General features: G+C 40.7%; 1 protein-coding gene across 1 annotated transcript in view; it reads left to right on the forward strand.

Moving 5' to 3' along the window:
• Positions 1-13601: 13601 nt before the first annotated feature.
• The window catches only part of igsf21a (immunoglobin superfamily, member 21a), a 230468-nt gene continuing 229280 nt past the window's right edge, over positions 13602-14789 (forward strand). The window contains exon 1 of the mRNA XM_028577081.1: positions 13602-13777. Within this exon, the coding sequence (XP_028432882.1) occupies positions 13639-13777 (139 nt within the window). The 5' untranslated portion in view covers positions 13602-13638. The remainder of the gene's footprint in view (positions 13778-14789) is intronic.

The following is a 14789-nucleotide window of genomic DNA, read 5'->3' on the forward strand; positions in this document are numbered from 1 at the left end:
GTCTGGGATGACTGCCACTGGACAATTATCATTTTTTAGTCATGGCTATAATGCTGTGTTCACATGCCAGTGGGAAGTGTGGGAAATGGACATTTAGATTGTAGAAGTCTGGTGAAGTCTGAGGTTGTTAGATATTTGTTAACACTCAGCATAGAGACAAAAGATCAAAATGTCAAATGATCAAAGAACATGCTTTTCCTGAGAAACGGATAGGGGGGAACACCAGGGGGCCAGTTAGGACACAAGTACATTAACATGACTTAAGATTTTTAGGAAGAGCCCAGGAAATGTATGTTGTGTTGCCAGACTGAATCAACATTGTCATAAGGTTAACATGTATTCATTTTTTTCATGATGTCTTAATAAGAAGAGGATGAACAAATAGCCGATAAAGCCAGTATTGACACATGAGGGGCCGTGTTTGTGGACTCTGATTCAACCCAGCACTGCAGGTGTTTGGGAGAGCCTCGGACGGACGTTACAAGCTACACACGTTGGAGAAAGACACTGAAAGACTGTTTGATTAAAGAGACATTTTTCCTGTTTTCCCACAACACAGCATTTGTAAATACAACTTTTAAAACCTGAACGATGACACCGGAGAGCGTGCTGGTGCAAACCCGACGGCAGAGACGCTGGAGTGGCGCATCAGAGCGTACTGTTCCGTCTCGACGAGGGAGACCCTAGCAGGCCCGGCTCCGGAATGCAAACTGAAACAGCGGCTGGGTGAGTCAGTTAACACAGCACAAACCCCTCTAGAAATAGGAAAGATATAGACTCATCCAGGCAAGCACAGGTCTCATTCTCACATTAAATGCAAACACGCAAGGAGAGGAGAAAAAATATTTAATATTATGAGCTAAGTTAGCCTTTAGTAGCTGTGTTCCTTTGTTCTACGAGCCAAGGTTAGCTTACCCCTATTTTCCACGGTGCTGCATTCCGGGCACTTTGCGACCCCCCCGAGCAATCACGGCCATTCACGTCAATGCTTGATAATCCACCAGCCGTGCTGCATCCCAGAAACACACGGGAAGTGGCTTTCCGCTCTGCTAAAGATACACGCCAGGTCTTTTTTTCACGCGAGCCGCGGGCTGTTCAAGTATCCATTCAATTTACCAAAAGACACCCCCCAATATCGTATATGTCTCTTCTACAACACCACGGACGATGAGAGATTAATCTTGGAGGTGGATAAAAATAATAGACATTTTTATAAGGACAACGCCAGAAAAGAGAAGGCATGGAGTTTCATTGCAGGAGTGCTTGGAGTGGAAGGTAGATCGAGCTTAATAACAGGTGATTGTTCTGTAAAGCACCCGTAGAGACAATAAAATCTGCGAGTCGGGCAGCAAGACGCTGCACAGACGTGCCCAGTGGAAAATCGGGGTTAGTCTTGTAACACTTCGTTTCACTTGAGGACATTTAAGGCAAGATATTCTAAAATTCTGGGGAAGATTCCATTCAGAGGCCTCCTCTCCATGCTGCATGAAGTAAAGACTTGATTCATCACACCAGCGACTCTGTAATCTTTCTTGAAGAATTTCTTCTACAGAAGATTCAAAATGAAGGGGCCCCTGAACAGAACTGCATTTATGTGCTACAGTATGTTCATATTCGTATGACAGAATCACATACAGAAGACAATCTTATTCTGGTGCTTTGATGTGCAACACAAGTGTCAGGGTTGGGGTTTCAATCAAAATGGTATAATCTTCTTCCATTGCTTAATTAATGGATGGTTGTCTTCCCTCGGATATGCAGATCATGGTCAAAATGTGTCAGAGTTGTTACAGTATGTTTCTCTGAGCAAGTGTTGATATAAAAGCAATTTAAATTATGACACACTTACTCATGATAATCCACAGAACTCATTTGGAACAGTTGGAATTATTTTTCATCAAAGTATGCCTGCCAACTGGCTGTCGTTGCACAGAAGGATGCATGCCAGTGCTCAATGATGACATGTGCGCATTTGTCACAAAACAGAAGTGGATGTAAAAATTTGTTTCTCAAGCTAATTAAGTTTGGGTCTGTTCACATATCATTTTGTAACAATTATTATGTTTTACTACCGGCCTGAAAATAAGACTATTTTTACATACTATTTTTCTGTATATTCTATTTAAAAAAATGTGCAACATATTACAGGTTGAGTTCATGTCACTAGACGTAGTGTGTCAGAGTTAGCCACTAAACTGAAGTGGCTAAGGTGCGATTTGGCCAACACGTCCTCATACCTAAACAACACACTAGGTCGGTTGCCATTGACTCCCTTCCCTCTGCCTGTATTTCCTCTTTTCTTTTCATTTTGCTGTCAAGTTCCTGGGCATCAACCTTTGGGCACAGGGTATGTACCCCTCCAGCCACAGGGCACAGGGTGTGAGGGCTGGACTCTATAAAAACGTAGCCAGGTGCCAAATTGTGAAAATGCATCCAAGAGTAATTAGGAAAATGGCGGACACAGTGCCAAAAAACTGCAAATCTGGCAAGGCGAAGAGCCAAGTGGACAAAGCTCGGTCCAATCTGGGGTTGTTTTTTTCCCATTGGTGGTGGTAGTCACTCGTTTTCCTGCAGGTAGTCAGTTACTCTGCTCTTAAATCGTATTCTAAAGTATTCTAAACTTTTACATAGCAAGTGATTGAGGATGAGCGAGGAGGATTAGTCGAGCCTTTGTGTATTAAGGCCTCATGTGCAGCAACAACCAACATCGCAGAGTGGCCTAATCCACCTTTGTGTATGTGGGGGGTGCACTTCTTTGTACGTACATATAAACACATAATTAAGCCACATGAATATTTCTAATGGATGCAATTCTGCTCTCAAAAAGTCACAAACCACTAGGCTATAACCATCAGCCTCAGACAAACACATTTCTTTCACAACAGACACTCCCCCTGCTCCTGAATCAGGGTAGAACCAGGAAGTATAAATAGACATGTGGTCCAGAGAAGAAACTTTCTTCCAAGATGAAAGTTCAAACCTTTTTGGAATACTTCAAGTGGAAGAAACTTTTTTCAGCAGGAAGTGGGGGAGGAACGAGGACTGGGGAAAAACTGGAGAGACCAGTGCTTGTTTAGTAGAATGAGACTGGGACACACAAAGTTAAGTGCATCTTTCCATCTTATTGGGAAACATCCCACGGGAAATTGTGATTCCTGCAATAAAAAGGAGACTGTGGAACATGTTCTTCTGGTATGCCCTCAATACTCACCTGAAAGGATGGCCTAGAATGTGAAAGAATTCCGCAAATGGACATTAAAACAATCTTAGCAAATAACTCTGGAAAGATGGTGTTAAAACTTATATTCACTTATCGCCAACAAACTGGACTAACAACAAGAATGTAAGGAATATGTATAAAGTCAAGTATAAATGCAAGTCGCCATTAAAAAAGAAGGAAGAAGTAACTTTTGCCTGAGAACCAGGAAAAAGGTGAGTAACAAATGCAACACAACATTTAGCTATTCCAAGTGTGTTAGCAGTTGTAGTGTATCATCAAGCACCACCTGCATGCCTACTTGTTGTATTTCGTTCCTCAGGTGTTTTCTCACAAGGAACAAGTGGTTAACTGAAGTTGTGTTGTGGTAATGAGGAACAATCGATTGGTTGGTCCAGTAGAGAGATGGTGTGGTCACCTTGCATGTTAGCTAACATGGTTTGATTGCAAATGTTTGCAAGCAAGCAAGCATAGCCTTGTTGTCCTCCGTTGCCTGTGTTTGCTAATATGTTATGATATTCCATCTGTAATATTATATATAATGGGCAGGTTAACTGGTTTTTATTTTTTTAGGGGTTGCATTAACTTCATGAGTAGTATTGTGAGGACTAACTGCAGTCTGCTTTGCAATACCAGATCACTTTGAATTTCTGACAAATCGGAGATGTGGGCAGGAATTCAGAGGTCTGAAAACCAGACTACTCAACAATTGGAAAGACAAATATTACAGTTGTTTATGCTATAATTTCCCAATCAGGTAGACCTTAATTTGGCTTCCACAATGTAGGAAAGCTGTGCTTAGTGTTACGTGAAATTGTGTTGGCACCATTCGGAAATGTGCAATTGAAAATATTTTTAGCTAAAACTAAGCTACACATTCTGTAATCTGAAATAATAAACTCCCCAAGACTCTTCTCTTCACCGCTTCCTTCTGGCAACAAATCAACTCTCGTGAGATTTCAGAAAAAGACTTCTCCATTTTTCCACAATCTAATCAGACACTTAAAACAATGTGAGCCTGTCCGTAGCAATAGCAACCACTTTTAGTGGACGTACTTTGACGGTCACTATTGTCCCGTGCGATTACGTTGGAGCCACCCAAAAATATGGGGAAATAGGGTCCAGGTTAAAAAATGCTGATATTTCTCTTTAAATAGAAAGTATAATATACCAATGTTCTACTTTTACTGAAATAATGTTCTACACGTTTACCTCTAAATAAAGTATAAATAGCATTAAATGAATGCATTAGTACTAGAAAAATTAAGAATCTAAAGTGTTTTTTTTTTTTACACAGGTACAGGTCAAGTGAGCCTTGTTATTCTTAAATAAAGTGTGTACCTGGGTTTGTGTGTTGTGTGCGTGTGTGCCATGTATTAATAGCCACAAGTATTCTGTAAAGCCACTACAGGGTATCACTCTGTTCAGTGAGTCATATGAGGCCAATCGCTTCAGGAAATACTTGTAGCTGACATAGATGTTTTATTTCTCCCTATCTACGTGTGCTGCAACTAAAGCGAAATTGTGCAGCTAAAGCACGTCTACAGCTGGTTCCAACCTGGTCAACCCCGCAAGCCTGGTCTTGTCCCATTTTACGAAGTCACCCCTAATCTCTGGTGATAGTTCAGGCACACTGCAATGTGTTCGCCACTGGCAGACTTCTGAGTCGTCCCTCATGCATAATATCCATGCAATTCTGCTTCTGACAGATTTTTGTTGTAATCTCTTTGAAAATGAGCATTTGCAACATGTAAGAGCCTCAAATCTGTGGGTCTGAAAAGTGTGAGGGAGAAAATTACATGAAAAACTGCAGCGAAAAAGAAAAAAACATTGCTGTCTCGAGTCTGGCCTTTTATTCCATGTTTTCATACAGAATTGCTATTAATTTCTTTGGAAGCTGTTGTAATACATTTACTATAGAAACATTTCTAACTTTAAATGATCAAATGTGTTCATTAATTGGTCATTTAACAAATATATATATATATATATATATATATGAGATCACCTGTCTTGTTAAATTTGTATTAGGGCACTAAAACAGATGAATCTGCATCATGCTTCTGATTTTGTGAAAGAACTGTAGAGCAACTGTACAACACATGTACATACATCTGTTCCATCTGACATACTTGCTATCAGGTTAAGAGAAAATCTGTTTTAATCTCTTAAGACTCGCCATGGTGTTTAAAGACCACGAATAAAGGCCATGTAATGTAAGCTAAACTTGCCTTCTCAGTATTTAATTTCAGCCCCTGTTTTAGTCTCTGAACATACAACGAATGTACAACCAAAATTGATCAAATAAAGTGACTACAATTTTTGGTAATGGTTAGGAAAGCAATATTGATCATCTTTCTTCCCCAGTACTTAACGGTGCTCAGTCTGTCACATTTTACTAATGAAAGTTTAAGGACTTTTTCAGATGTGATTACCTTATTAAATATTCCTCACATAAGACTCTAAACATGAAAGCCATTTGGAGTGAGTAATGGAGATAATTAGAGTCAATCCTTCTGTACCTGAGCAATTAAATTGGTCAAAATTGCAAAATGGTTAATAGCTGGCTGGTCATTTACATTGACGTCTAGACACATTTTATTTTCAGATCAAGGGTTCAGATGATAAGCGCCAATTCCATTGCCACACATTTGGATAGTAATTCACCTTGAGTAATACATAGAGACTATTGAAGGAGACAAGAGCATTGTTAAGCTGTGATATCTGATCTTCATCTATAGGAACAGTGTCCTTAAAGGATCCCTCCCCCACTTAATGACTTAGACGCCCTATGAGAGAATTTATTACAGATTGTGCTTGAGTAAAGCTGTCACTTACACAAAACGCTGACAGCCAGCCATTGGATGTCATTGGCCTCTGTGTGGCTGACCCTAAGATGTAGTTTTTGTGGTGTGTCCAGCACCATCAGTTCTGTTTGGCCCTTTATCAGTAAGGTGGATGCAGGCAGTGAGAGAGCCTGAATCCAATACTGACATTTATTCACTTATGTTTAAAGGGATGCTTCACCAATTTAGCATTAAACTTTGTATCAGTAGAAACACTGTAGTATTTTCAAATGACCGTGCGTCCTTCCCTCATGTCCCCCTGAGAGTAGGTTTTTCTGTATTGCGGGTCTGGAAAAAATCTTCCGATAATGCAAAAATCGTCGTTTTACGTCATTGGAAGATTTTTTGCCCAGAGGCAATGGATTACAGCCAGTAGTAGCAGCTACTTCCGCATGTTTTCAACCCGCTCATAGGGGGTTGGACTGTCATCTTTACCCGACGGTTGCCACAGCAAAACGAGTGTCAGCCATCTTGAAGCTTCGCTAAACTGGCTCCATCTTTTCCTATGGTCTTTTCAGCAGAAAACTTTTACAACAATTATGTGCATTCAAACTACCGCACATGTGTACCACTGAGATACATTGGTACAGATCGGAGAATATGCAGGACACTTTATTAAAGACTGAATACTCGACACACTACGCAACGGAAACCAGTACCTCAGCCTCCAGTGTCGCCCGATGCTGCTAGCCGGGGAAACATTCACATTTCCCGCATTACTATTCATTATCATTGTGGAATGAGTAAAAAACATGTCCCAACACTGGTCTGATAAAGCTTCTTTTCACCTCCTCTGGTACAGTATACATATGGAAGTCTTTTTTTTTTTTTTTGTGATCACACAATAGTTTTGTATTAGCAAGAAGCTCCCAAATTTACTGACCCTTCACGACATATGTTTTTCGGAAATCACTGTAGTGCGTGTGAAATTTTGTGACATAAAGAGTTTGCACAAAGCATGTTCAGCATTCAGGATGACTGCTAATTCTGCTGGAAGATGCAGGTATTGTCAGCAAGGCAATGCTTTTACATACTTAAATATCAACTCATATTAGGGACAACTACATTACACAGAATAAGGAATGATATGGGGCCAGCCTTGTGCTCATTTCAGCATTCTCTTAATGCCACAATTGATTTCTAAGTGACTAAGACAAACAAATCTGTTCACTTAGCTGATCCCACAACTCTCTGCAATATTAGTCACTCCTGGATCTCAGTGTCCATTTGGCCTAAAGCTGCCAAGATCTTTTCTTTTCGCAATCTCACCTCCCCAACATAATGCCCAGGGTTCTTACAAATATTCTATTGGCAGTGATTCTTAAAGGTCCCATGGCTTGAAAATTTCACTTTTATGAGGTTTTATAACATTTAATGAGTTCCTCCAGCCTTCCTATGGTCCCCCAGTGGCTAGAAATGGCGATAGGTGTAAACTGAGCTCTGGGTATCCTGCTCTGCTTTTGAGAAAATGAAAGCTCAGATTTGGATTTATTGGATCTGTGTTTTCCATTGCATGCCTAATTTGCCATAGGCAGTGTGCCCTGAGAAGGGTAGAAGTATTTCCAGCCATTGTTCTGTTGTGGGTTTGCTGTTATTTATACTATTTCCTTCTAATAACTGTCTTTGTGGTATATGTACTTTAGGCATGTACATTCTTAATAAATCATATTTATTTACAGTATATTAAAAAGCGGCAGAGATTAATTAACTTTTCTGATGTCCATAAGCCCATTTTAAAAGCATACAAATAAGTAAGAGTATGCTAGAGTTGACTGGGGAAATGAACCTGTGAACCAGATGGCACATGCTAGCCATTTTAGCACCACAGCAATAAAATACAAAATAGTTCACACCTGATTTTTATTTATTTTTAATTTTTTTTTCCTTTCCAGCAAGAGATGGACAGTGGTCACGCTAATGTGACTTCTGTCTGTAGGTTTCTGTATCATAAAGTTATGGTGAACTGCAAACTTTACTCCAAGTAACACTGGTTCAAAACGATCTTTAGATCCGCCTTGCATACTGGTGCTTTCCTGTACAGCTGGATCATTTTAAACTTTCTTCACCAGTGTGTGTCACTGCTGCTGTCCAAGGTTGCTGATCCCGAGACTGCCAAGGATGCAGGATCTGTCTGGGGAGCACACAATCGTTGACGCGCTGACAGTCCAGAATATTACTGCCAACAATGAAGGATACAATCTTAACTGAACCCACAGGATTTGCTATTTAAAACATTGATTTTGTTTTAGATAACCTGGCAGTACATTCTGCTGTTTTTTGTTAAACAAATTTAAAGGTAGAATGAGAAGGATTTTCTCATTTTTGACCCGTACAGAAGTAATCCCCCTCAATCCTCCATTATGACCCACTAGAAGTGTGTGGCAGTGTCTGTATCTGCAGAGACCCTTGCTACGTCTCAGGTCGTTAAATTGCATCCACATTTCCTTCACTTTCTTTCCTTTCTCACGCTATGCGGAAGCATGGGAAAGAGAGAGGAAACATGGAAATGTGTTTTTAGAGGGATGAGAAATCATTCCCTCTCGGAAGGCTGCTCTCGTGTATCCTTGCTTATAGCTCCTTAGAGATCCCTCCTTGAATGTCATGTTAATGTGACTTCATCGGTCTATAGGTTTCTGTATCATAAAGTTTTGGTGAATTGCAAACTGTTAAAGGGATATTTCACCGCTGGAAAGTATGTGTTAAATTGGGTCATTTATGTAGTAGAAATGTAAAACAAATTTAGAATTTGGTGCCTTCTAGACCGAGAAAAGCCTGAAAATTAATTTTTGGCTCATGTGGATAAAAGACAACAACTCCCAGAAAGCACTTGCTTCGCTTCCCTACTACTCCACTCCCAAGACACTCCTATCTTTTACAGACATAATAGACGGACAAGTCAACTCAAATGTGTTTTTATTGTAATTTCAACCATATCCACGTTTCACCGTGGCTCAAATGGTCTTACAAATTTAAAATATATAAAAACGACATTATATAAAAACAACATACAAAACAGGGTAAATTTTTAGGCTCTGTAAAGTTCAGCTAACGCATTGGTAGCATTAGCGCTTGGTGGGCTGTAAACACGGAGTATAAACACAGCCGTGAATTTGTGTGGAATGTAGAATGGTCGGCATCTAACAGTCACAAACTTCACCAGCGGTTAGCAGTAGTTGAATAAAAGCACCCCATTTCTGCACCAGTCCGTGTCCGTGTTAACACAACCCACCTCCACGAGTCTTAACCGACAGAGAAGCATCTGCTCGCAAGGGCTAGCAGGCCTGGTAGCTGGATAGTCTGGTACACTGTTGTTCAGCCATGTTTCCACAAAAACAAAAACACAGCAGTCTCTGAACTCGCGTTGGGAGTTTCGTTGAAGTTGGATGTAGTCCAGTTTGTTGTCTAATGAGACAGGTGGCCGGCTAGAGTTAGCTTTCCACCTAGCTCATACTCCTGCCCTCGTTCTGCGTTTCACCGCTTTGGATGTCCCTCGCACCCGGCTTGCAGCATAGAGCGAGACCGCAGGCTGAGGTGCTGGTCTCCGTAGCAGGCGAAGCTCGCGTTGTGTGCAGAGTATTCCGTCTGTAATAAAGTTTCCTGCATATTCTCCGATCTGTACCAATGTATCCCGGTGGTACACATGTGCAGTAATTTGAATGCACATAATTGTTGTAAATGTTTGCTGCTGAAAAGAGAGCCCAGTAGCTTGGCTGACACTCAACTAGCTTTGGCTCGCTTTGGGTAAAGACGACAGTCTAACCCACTATAGGCGGGTTGAAAACATGCGGAAGTAGCTGGCTGTAGTCCACATACTCTGGGTTAAAAAGCCTCCAATGACGCTAAATGACGATTTTTGCCTCATCAGATGCTTTTTTCCAGACCCACAATACAGAGAAATCTAGTGTCAGGGGGAAACTATCTATAGCATACTGCTGTTTACCTATTACAGCTGGATCATTTTGAACTTTCTGCACCAGTGTGTGTCACTGCCGCTGTCCAAGGTGCTGATCATGAGACTGCCAAGGATACGGGATCCGTCTGGGGAGCATACAATCATTGACGAGCTGACAATGAAGGATACAATCTTAACTGAACTCACAGGATTTGCTATTTTTTATTTGGTTTTAGATAACCTGGCAGTACATTCTGCTGTTTTTATTTTTTGTGTATTATGCATTTTATGCCAGGTGCATCCAGAGTAGGTCAAAAATATTCACAAACAATCTGTCACTGTGCATGAACACTGACTGGGAGAAATATGTAGGATTTGTTTTAGAAATCAAATGTTTCTTTTATTTCAGATAAAATACAATTTCAGTTGCACTTTTGATATATATTGCACATATATAAATACAGGATTCTTTTTAGCCATTTGCAGCTAATTATGTAAAAAATCCTCTTAAAATAATTAATCGAATTGTGAGTTGAGTGTTTTGTTACATCCCTAAAATATACCTTAGGGGAGGGAACAAAAAGAGTAGCTTACATTTCTTGGACCATGGCACATGTGTAACACTGTCCCAAACTATTTAAATACTCATTTGATACATCAGTGTGTGTGTTCACAGACATCACTCTGACATTTCTAGGATGTGACGGCACAGCTGCAAATCCTACCAAATTTCACAAGTGCAGGATTTTATGTTTCCCATAGAGATGATATGAGTACAGTAAACCTATAAACACAATTGATTTAATTTCTAGTATGCCCTCTGTTTAGGTCCAAATGTAACTACTTTTTTCAGGTGTATATTCCTGTCTAATAATGATCCATGGGGGAACAAACATAAGACCATGCAGTCATGGCATAACCTATTCCTTAATCTATTTAACATTTGTATTCCATGTTATCAAGTTAAACAGCCTACAGTTGTGTGCTCACCTATGCATTTGGTGGTTGAGTGTTTCTTTGGTCTTGCTAAACTTCATTTGAACTCTATTTACATAAAAACATGCAATTAGTCAAAGTGCTGCAAAGCAAACTAATGTGTGTGCTAATACATGGTTAGTAAAGAACTCCGTAGTACCACCCAGTTGCCATGGGTAATGTGACCTGACCAAAATGTATCTTTGATAATCCAGTGGCAGCCACTAACACTGTGTAGATATCCTCACAAAATAGTGAAACAGGCATCAACACAAAGTAATCCAAGGGAACAAGGTACTTAATGATAACTGGAAAGACGAGAAGAATGAGAGGAGACGGAGTAATCCTCATCAAGTTGAAGTCCCTTCTGTCTGCGTGTCAGATTTCCTCTTCCTCTGAATTCCACACATCCTAAACATGAAGATATAAAGACAGTTCAAGGCTTATTGATTTGTGCTTATGCTACAAAGAGAAAAGTAAGCAGATGAAAGCAGTATATGGACTCTCACAAGACTGAAGATGGACAGCAACACGTTCAGCTGTGTTACCCCAATAAATTGTTGTTGACACTGCCCTCTAGAGATGCGTGATAGTGCATTAGCACTGCTGACCTTAACCAGGCGAGCATCCTACTTACTCTGTCAGCAGTGAGGGGAGGGAGTGCGGGAGAGTCCCTGGCACTGCATTTCCATGTTGTTTGAATGTATACATTTGTGACACGCTTTCCATTTCACGCGGTTTGTCTTTTGTTTAGTCTGGTGCTTTTGCACAGCATGGCAACGCCTAATAATGTGCAGAGTGTATGGGCCACCGAAACACTACCTGCTAGACAGTAGCTTTCCTGTTGTTTTTGTATAGGCAAAGGTTTTACTGGGTCACTGCTGCTCAGATCAATACAAGTTTACGGCCTTGATAAATTGAGTTGGCTTTGCTGAAAATAGGAAACCAATGGACTTATTCAACTGTATTCCTATTTTTTGGGCAATGGATTTGACATGGTGGCTGTCTTCCTGAATAACTCATTGCCCAGACTTTGAAACAGAACCCCGAGGACCATTTCACAAAAGGCTTATAGTGCCGCAAACATGATTTCAGAGCAAAAGAGTGCAGCAAACGGGGCCTAACATTGCTGGTGATGCTGATTAGAATAGCGGAGCCTGAGGCACCTGTCAACATTAGGGGAGTTCTGACAATACTTGTGAGCCCGTCACTCTTGAACACTGAATGATTTAGGAGATGACCATAATGACCCAAAAATACAAAATTAAACTCCCTATTATTTAAGTCTCTATTAATTAAATGTGAAAAGAAAAGTTTTTAAGAGAATTTACTAACATATATATTTGTATCCTTTCTTGTTGCACTGCTGTGGGCTGGGAGGAACAGCATTTACTTATGTATGCAGGTAAGAAAATGACAAACTACATTTTTAATATTGACTAAGGTAAAACGGCTTCAGTCTTTGTGACAGCATGGGTATATTCAAGAATACACGTGGGGGATAATTTTAATGCAAGTGGCATTTACTAAAAGGCTTTCTAATTTGAGTATCAAAAAGTAGGGCTATAGAGCTATTTACTGTATTCTGTACTGTAAGAACATAACCTGCCAAGTAGAAATGGTGACTTCATCTAAGGTGAAATCTTCCCTGATGCTTGAATCCACATTTGCGTGCCTGCATGACAGACCATCCTATAATGAGACAAATGATTGCAGCCAATTTAAACCAGAAGAGTGCCTTTAACCTGCCCGATCAGGCCCATTACATTGCCACTCGTAAAGTTCAATTAAGTCTTTATGGGGTTTAATGTTGTTCCAAAAAATATATATTTAATGTGTATCTGCTCGTTAAAGTTGTTTGGATGTTGTTGACAATAACAAGTGAATGAATCTGGATTTAATGCAACATGTAATGGAGTGTACAGCGGAAAAAGGCAGACCCTTTCATTTGCAGAATTGAGAGAGTATCTCTTTTAGGTCGCTGCAAAATGAGGTAAGAAAATTTAAAAACCTCATTGAAAAAATCCATTCAATAGTTTCTGACGAATTGATTGCTTGATGAACTGGACATGGTTTGCCATCTGCTTTACTTATGTATTTGTATTCTCGTAGTTGTATTATAGTCTATAGCCTAGCGGCGCATACGGATCTTTAAAACCCGTTTGTTACAGAAAAAAAATCAAACCGAAATGAATCGGCTTAATGGACAGAATTAGAGTGGTCTGAATCCAGGGCAGGATTAAGGAAAATTGTGTGAAATAAAAGAGCGAGTGATCAGGAATCACTGTGCGCCTGCCTGAAGGGCGGGAGGAGAGAGAGACAGAGACAGAGACAGAGAGCGAGAGAGAAAGAGAGGGAGCGCGAGAGCGAGAGAGAGAGACATTTTCATCAAAACCTCTCCGTTTTTTTCCAGAGCCTATCTCTGCTCAGCGGCTAAGCGCAGCTCCCTATTGTTTAAACTGGGAGGGAAAAAAGAACACTTCGCTTATTTTGTAGCCTAATCGCAGACAGTCTTTAATATTACTATTATTATCATCATCATTATTATTATTATTATTATTATTATTATTATTATTATTATTATTATCTGATGCTCGATTTCACCGCTCTGAATGCCGTATTCACTGTCAACTTCTCCGATTTCTCCACTCAGACTTGAGCTGCATCATGAATAGTTTGGGGGCACCTTTCAATCGCATACCTCTGGAATGGTGGGGATTACACAGCCGAGACCCGGAGAGCATGTAAACGCAAATGGAGTTTGGGATTTATTGCAAAATAAGGGAAAGATGACCGTCTTCTCGTTGTGCTTGCTCCTGTGCGCAGATCTACTGGATTTAGCCGTCGGTAAGTCTGACCCTGTCTGTCATATCATGTTCACACAGTCACACGAGGAAGAAGCTCTCGCGCAGCCCTGCGTTCAATGCGTGGGGTCTAACAATAGCCTAATTGCCAAGGAGTTGAGTCGTATGTGACAGTGAAATACTCACTGGCCATTAACAGGACACCCGGTCGGAGGCGGTCGGTGCCACGCATTGCCTCATGCCAACTTTCCCACCTCCGCGTTAACCAAGTCGTGTAAGAGAGAAATCGGTGGATTATGGTCGGATCCAATTCAGGCTGCACAGTGCGCGGTTTCGGTGTGCTTCAAGAAGATGGTTAGCAGGAGGCCGAGTTATGTATTAAGTCTTAACTCCTCTGCATTGACTATCGCGACCAGCTTGCATGACAACACCTACTTCTGAACCACACACACACACACACACACACACACACACACACACGCGCGCACGCGGCGTCCTGGTCATCGTGGCTTTTGCACATCAGATAGCGCCCACATGGGCTCAGCAGATGTTAAAGTTGTTGCCTTGAAAGACATTAAAGTGTGTCTTTTTTTGCAATGCAGATTTCTGCTGTCCGTGGGCTACAGTCTGATCCGCACAGCGGTGGCATCAGTGTCGCTTGTTTTCTCTCTGTCCTCGCGTTTAAATGGATGTGATGGGAAAACATTTCTCATTAAAGCGAATTTGGATTTGAAAAGAGCATAAGCGCATCCTTAAACATGCATTAGGCTGTCTTCTAGGCTACAGGATTGTCTTCTTTTTTTTTTTTCTATTTTGTGAGGCAGTGGTGATGGGACTGAGGATGTTCTACTGCAATTGCAGGGAAGCCAGTGTTATCCAAATATTTGCAACAGATAAGGTCCTGGTGGCAGTAATTTTAAACATTGTCCTCATATATGAGGACATGTGTCATTTTGCAGAGGCACCTTCTTTTCTACATGGTGTCATACATCAAGCTTACATTACAAGACTGCACTGCAAACACTTGATTCCTTTACTGAGGAATATAGAAAGAG

The sequence above is a fragment of the Perca flavescens genome, chromosome 4, assembly GCF_004354835.1.
Source record: "Perca flavescens isolate YP-PL-M2 chromosome 4, PFLA_1.0, whole genome shotgun sequence".
In the NCBI taxonomy this organism is placed as follows: Eukaryota; Metazoa; Chordata; class Actinopteri; order Perciformes; family Percidae; genus Perca; species Perca flavescens.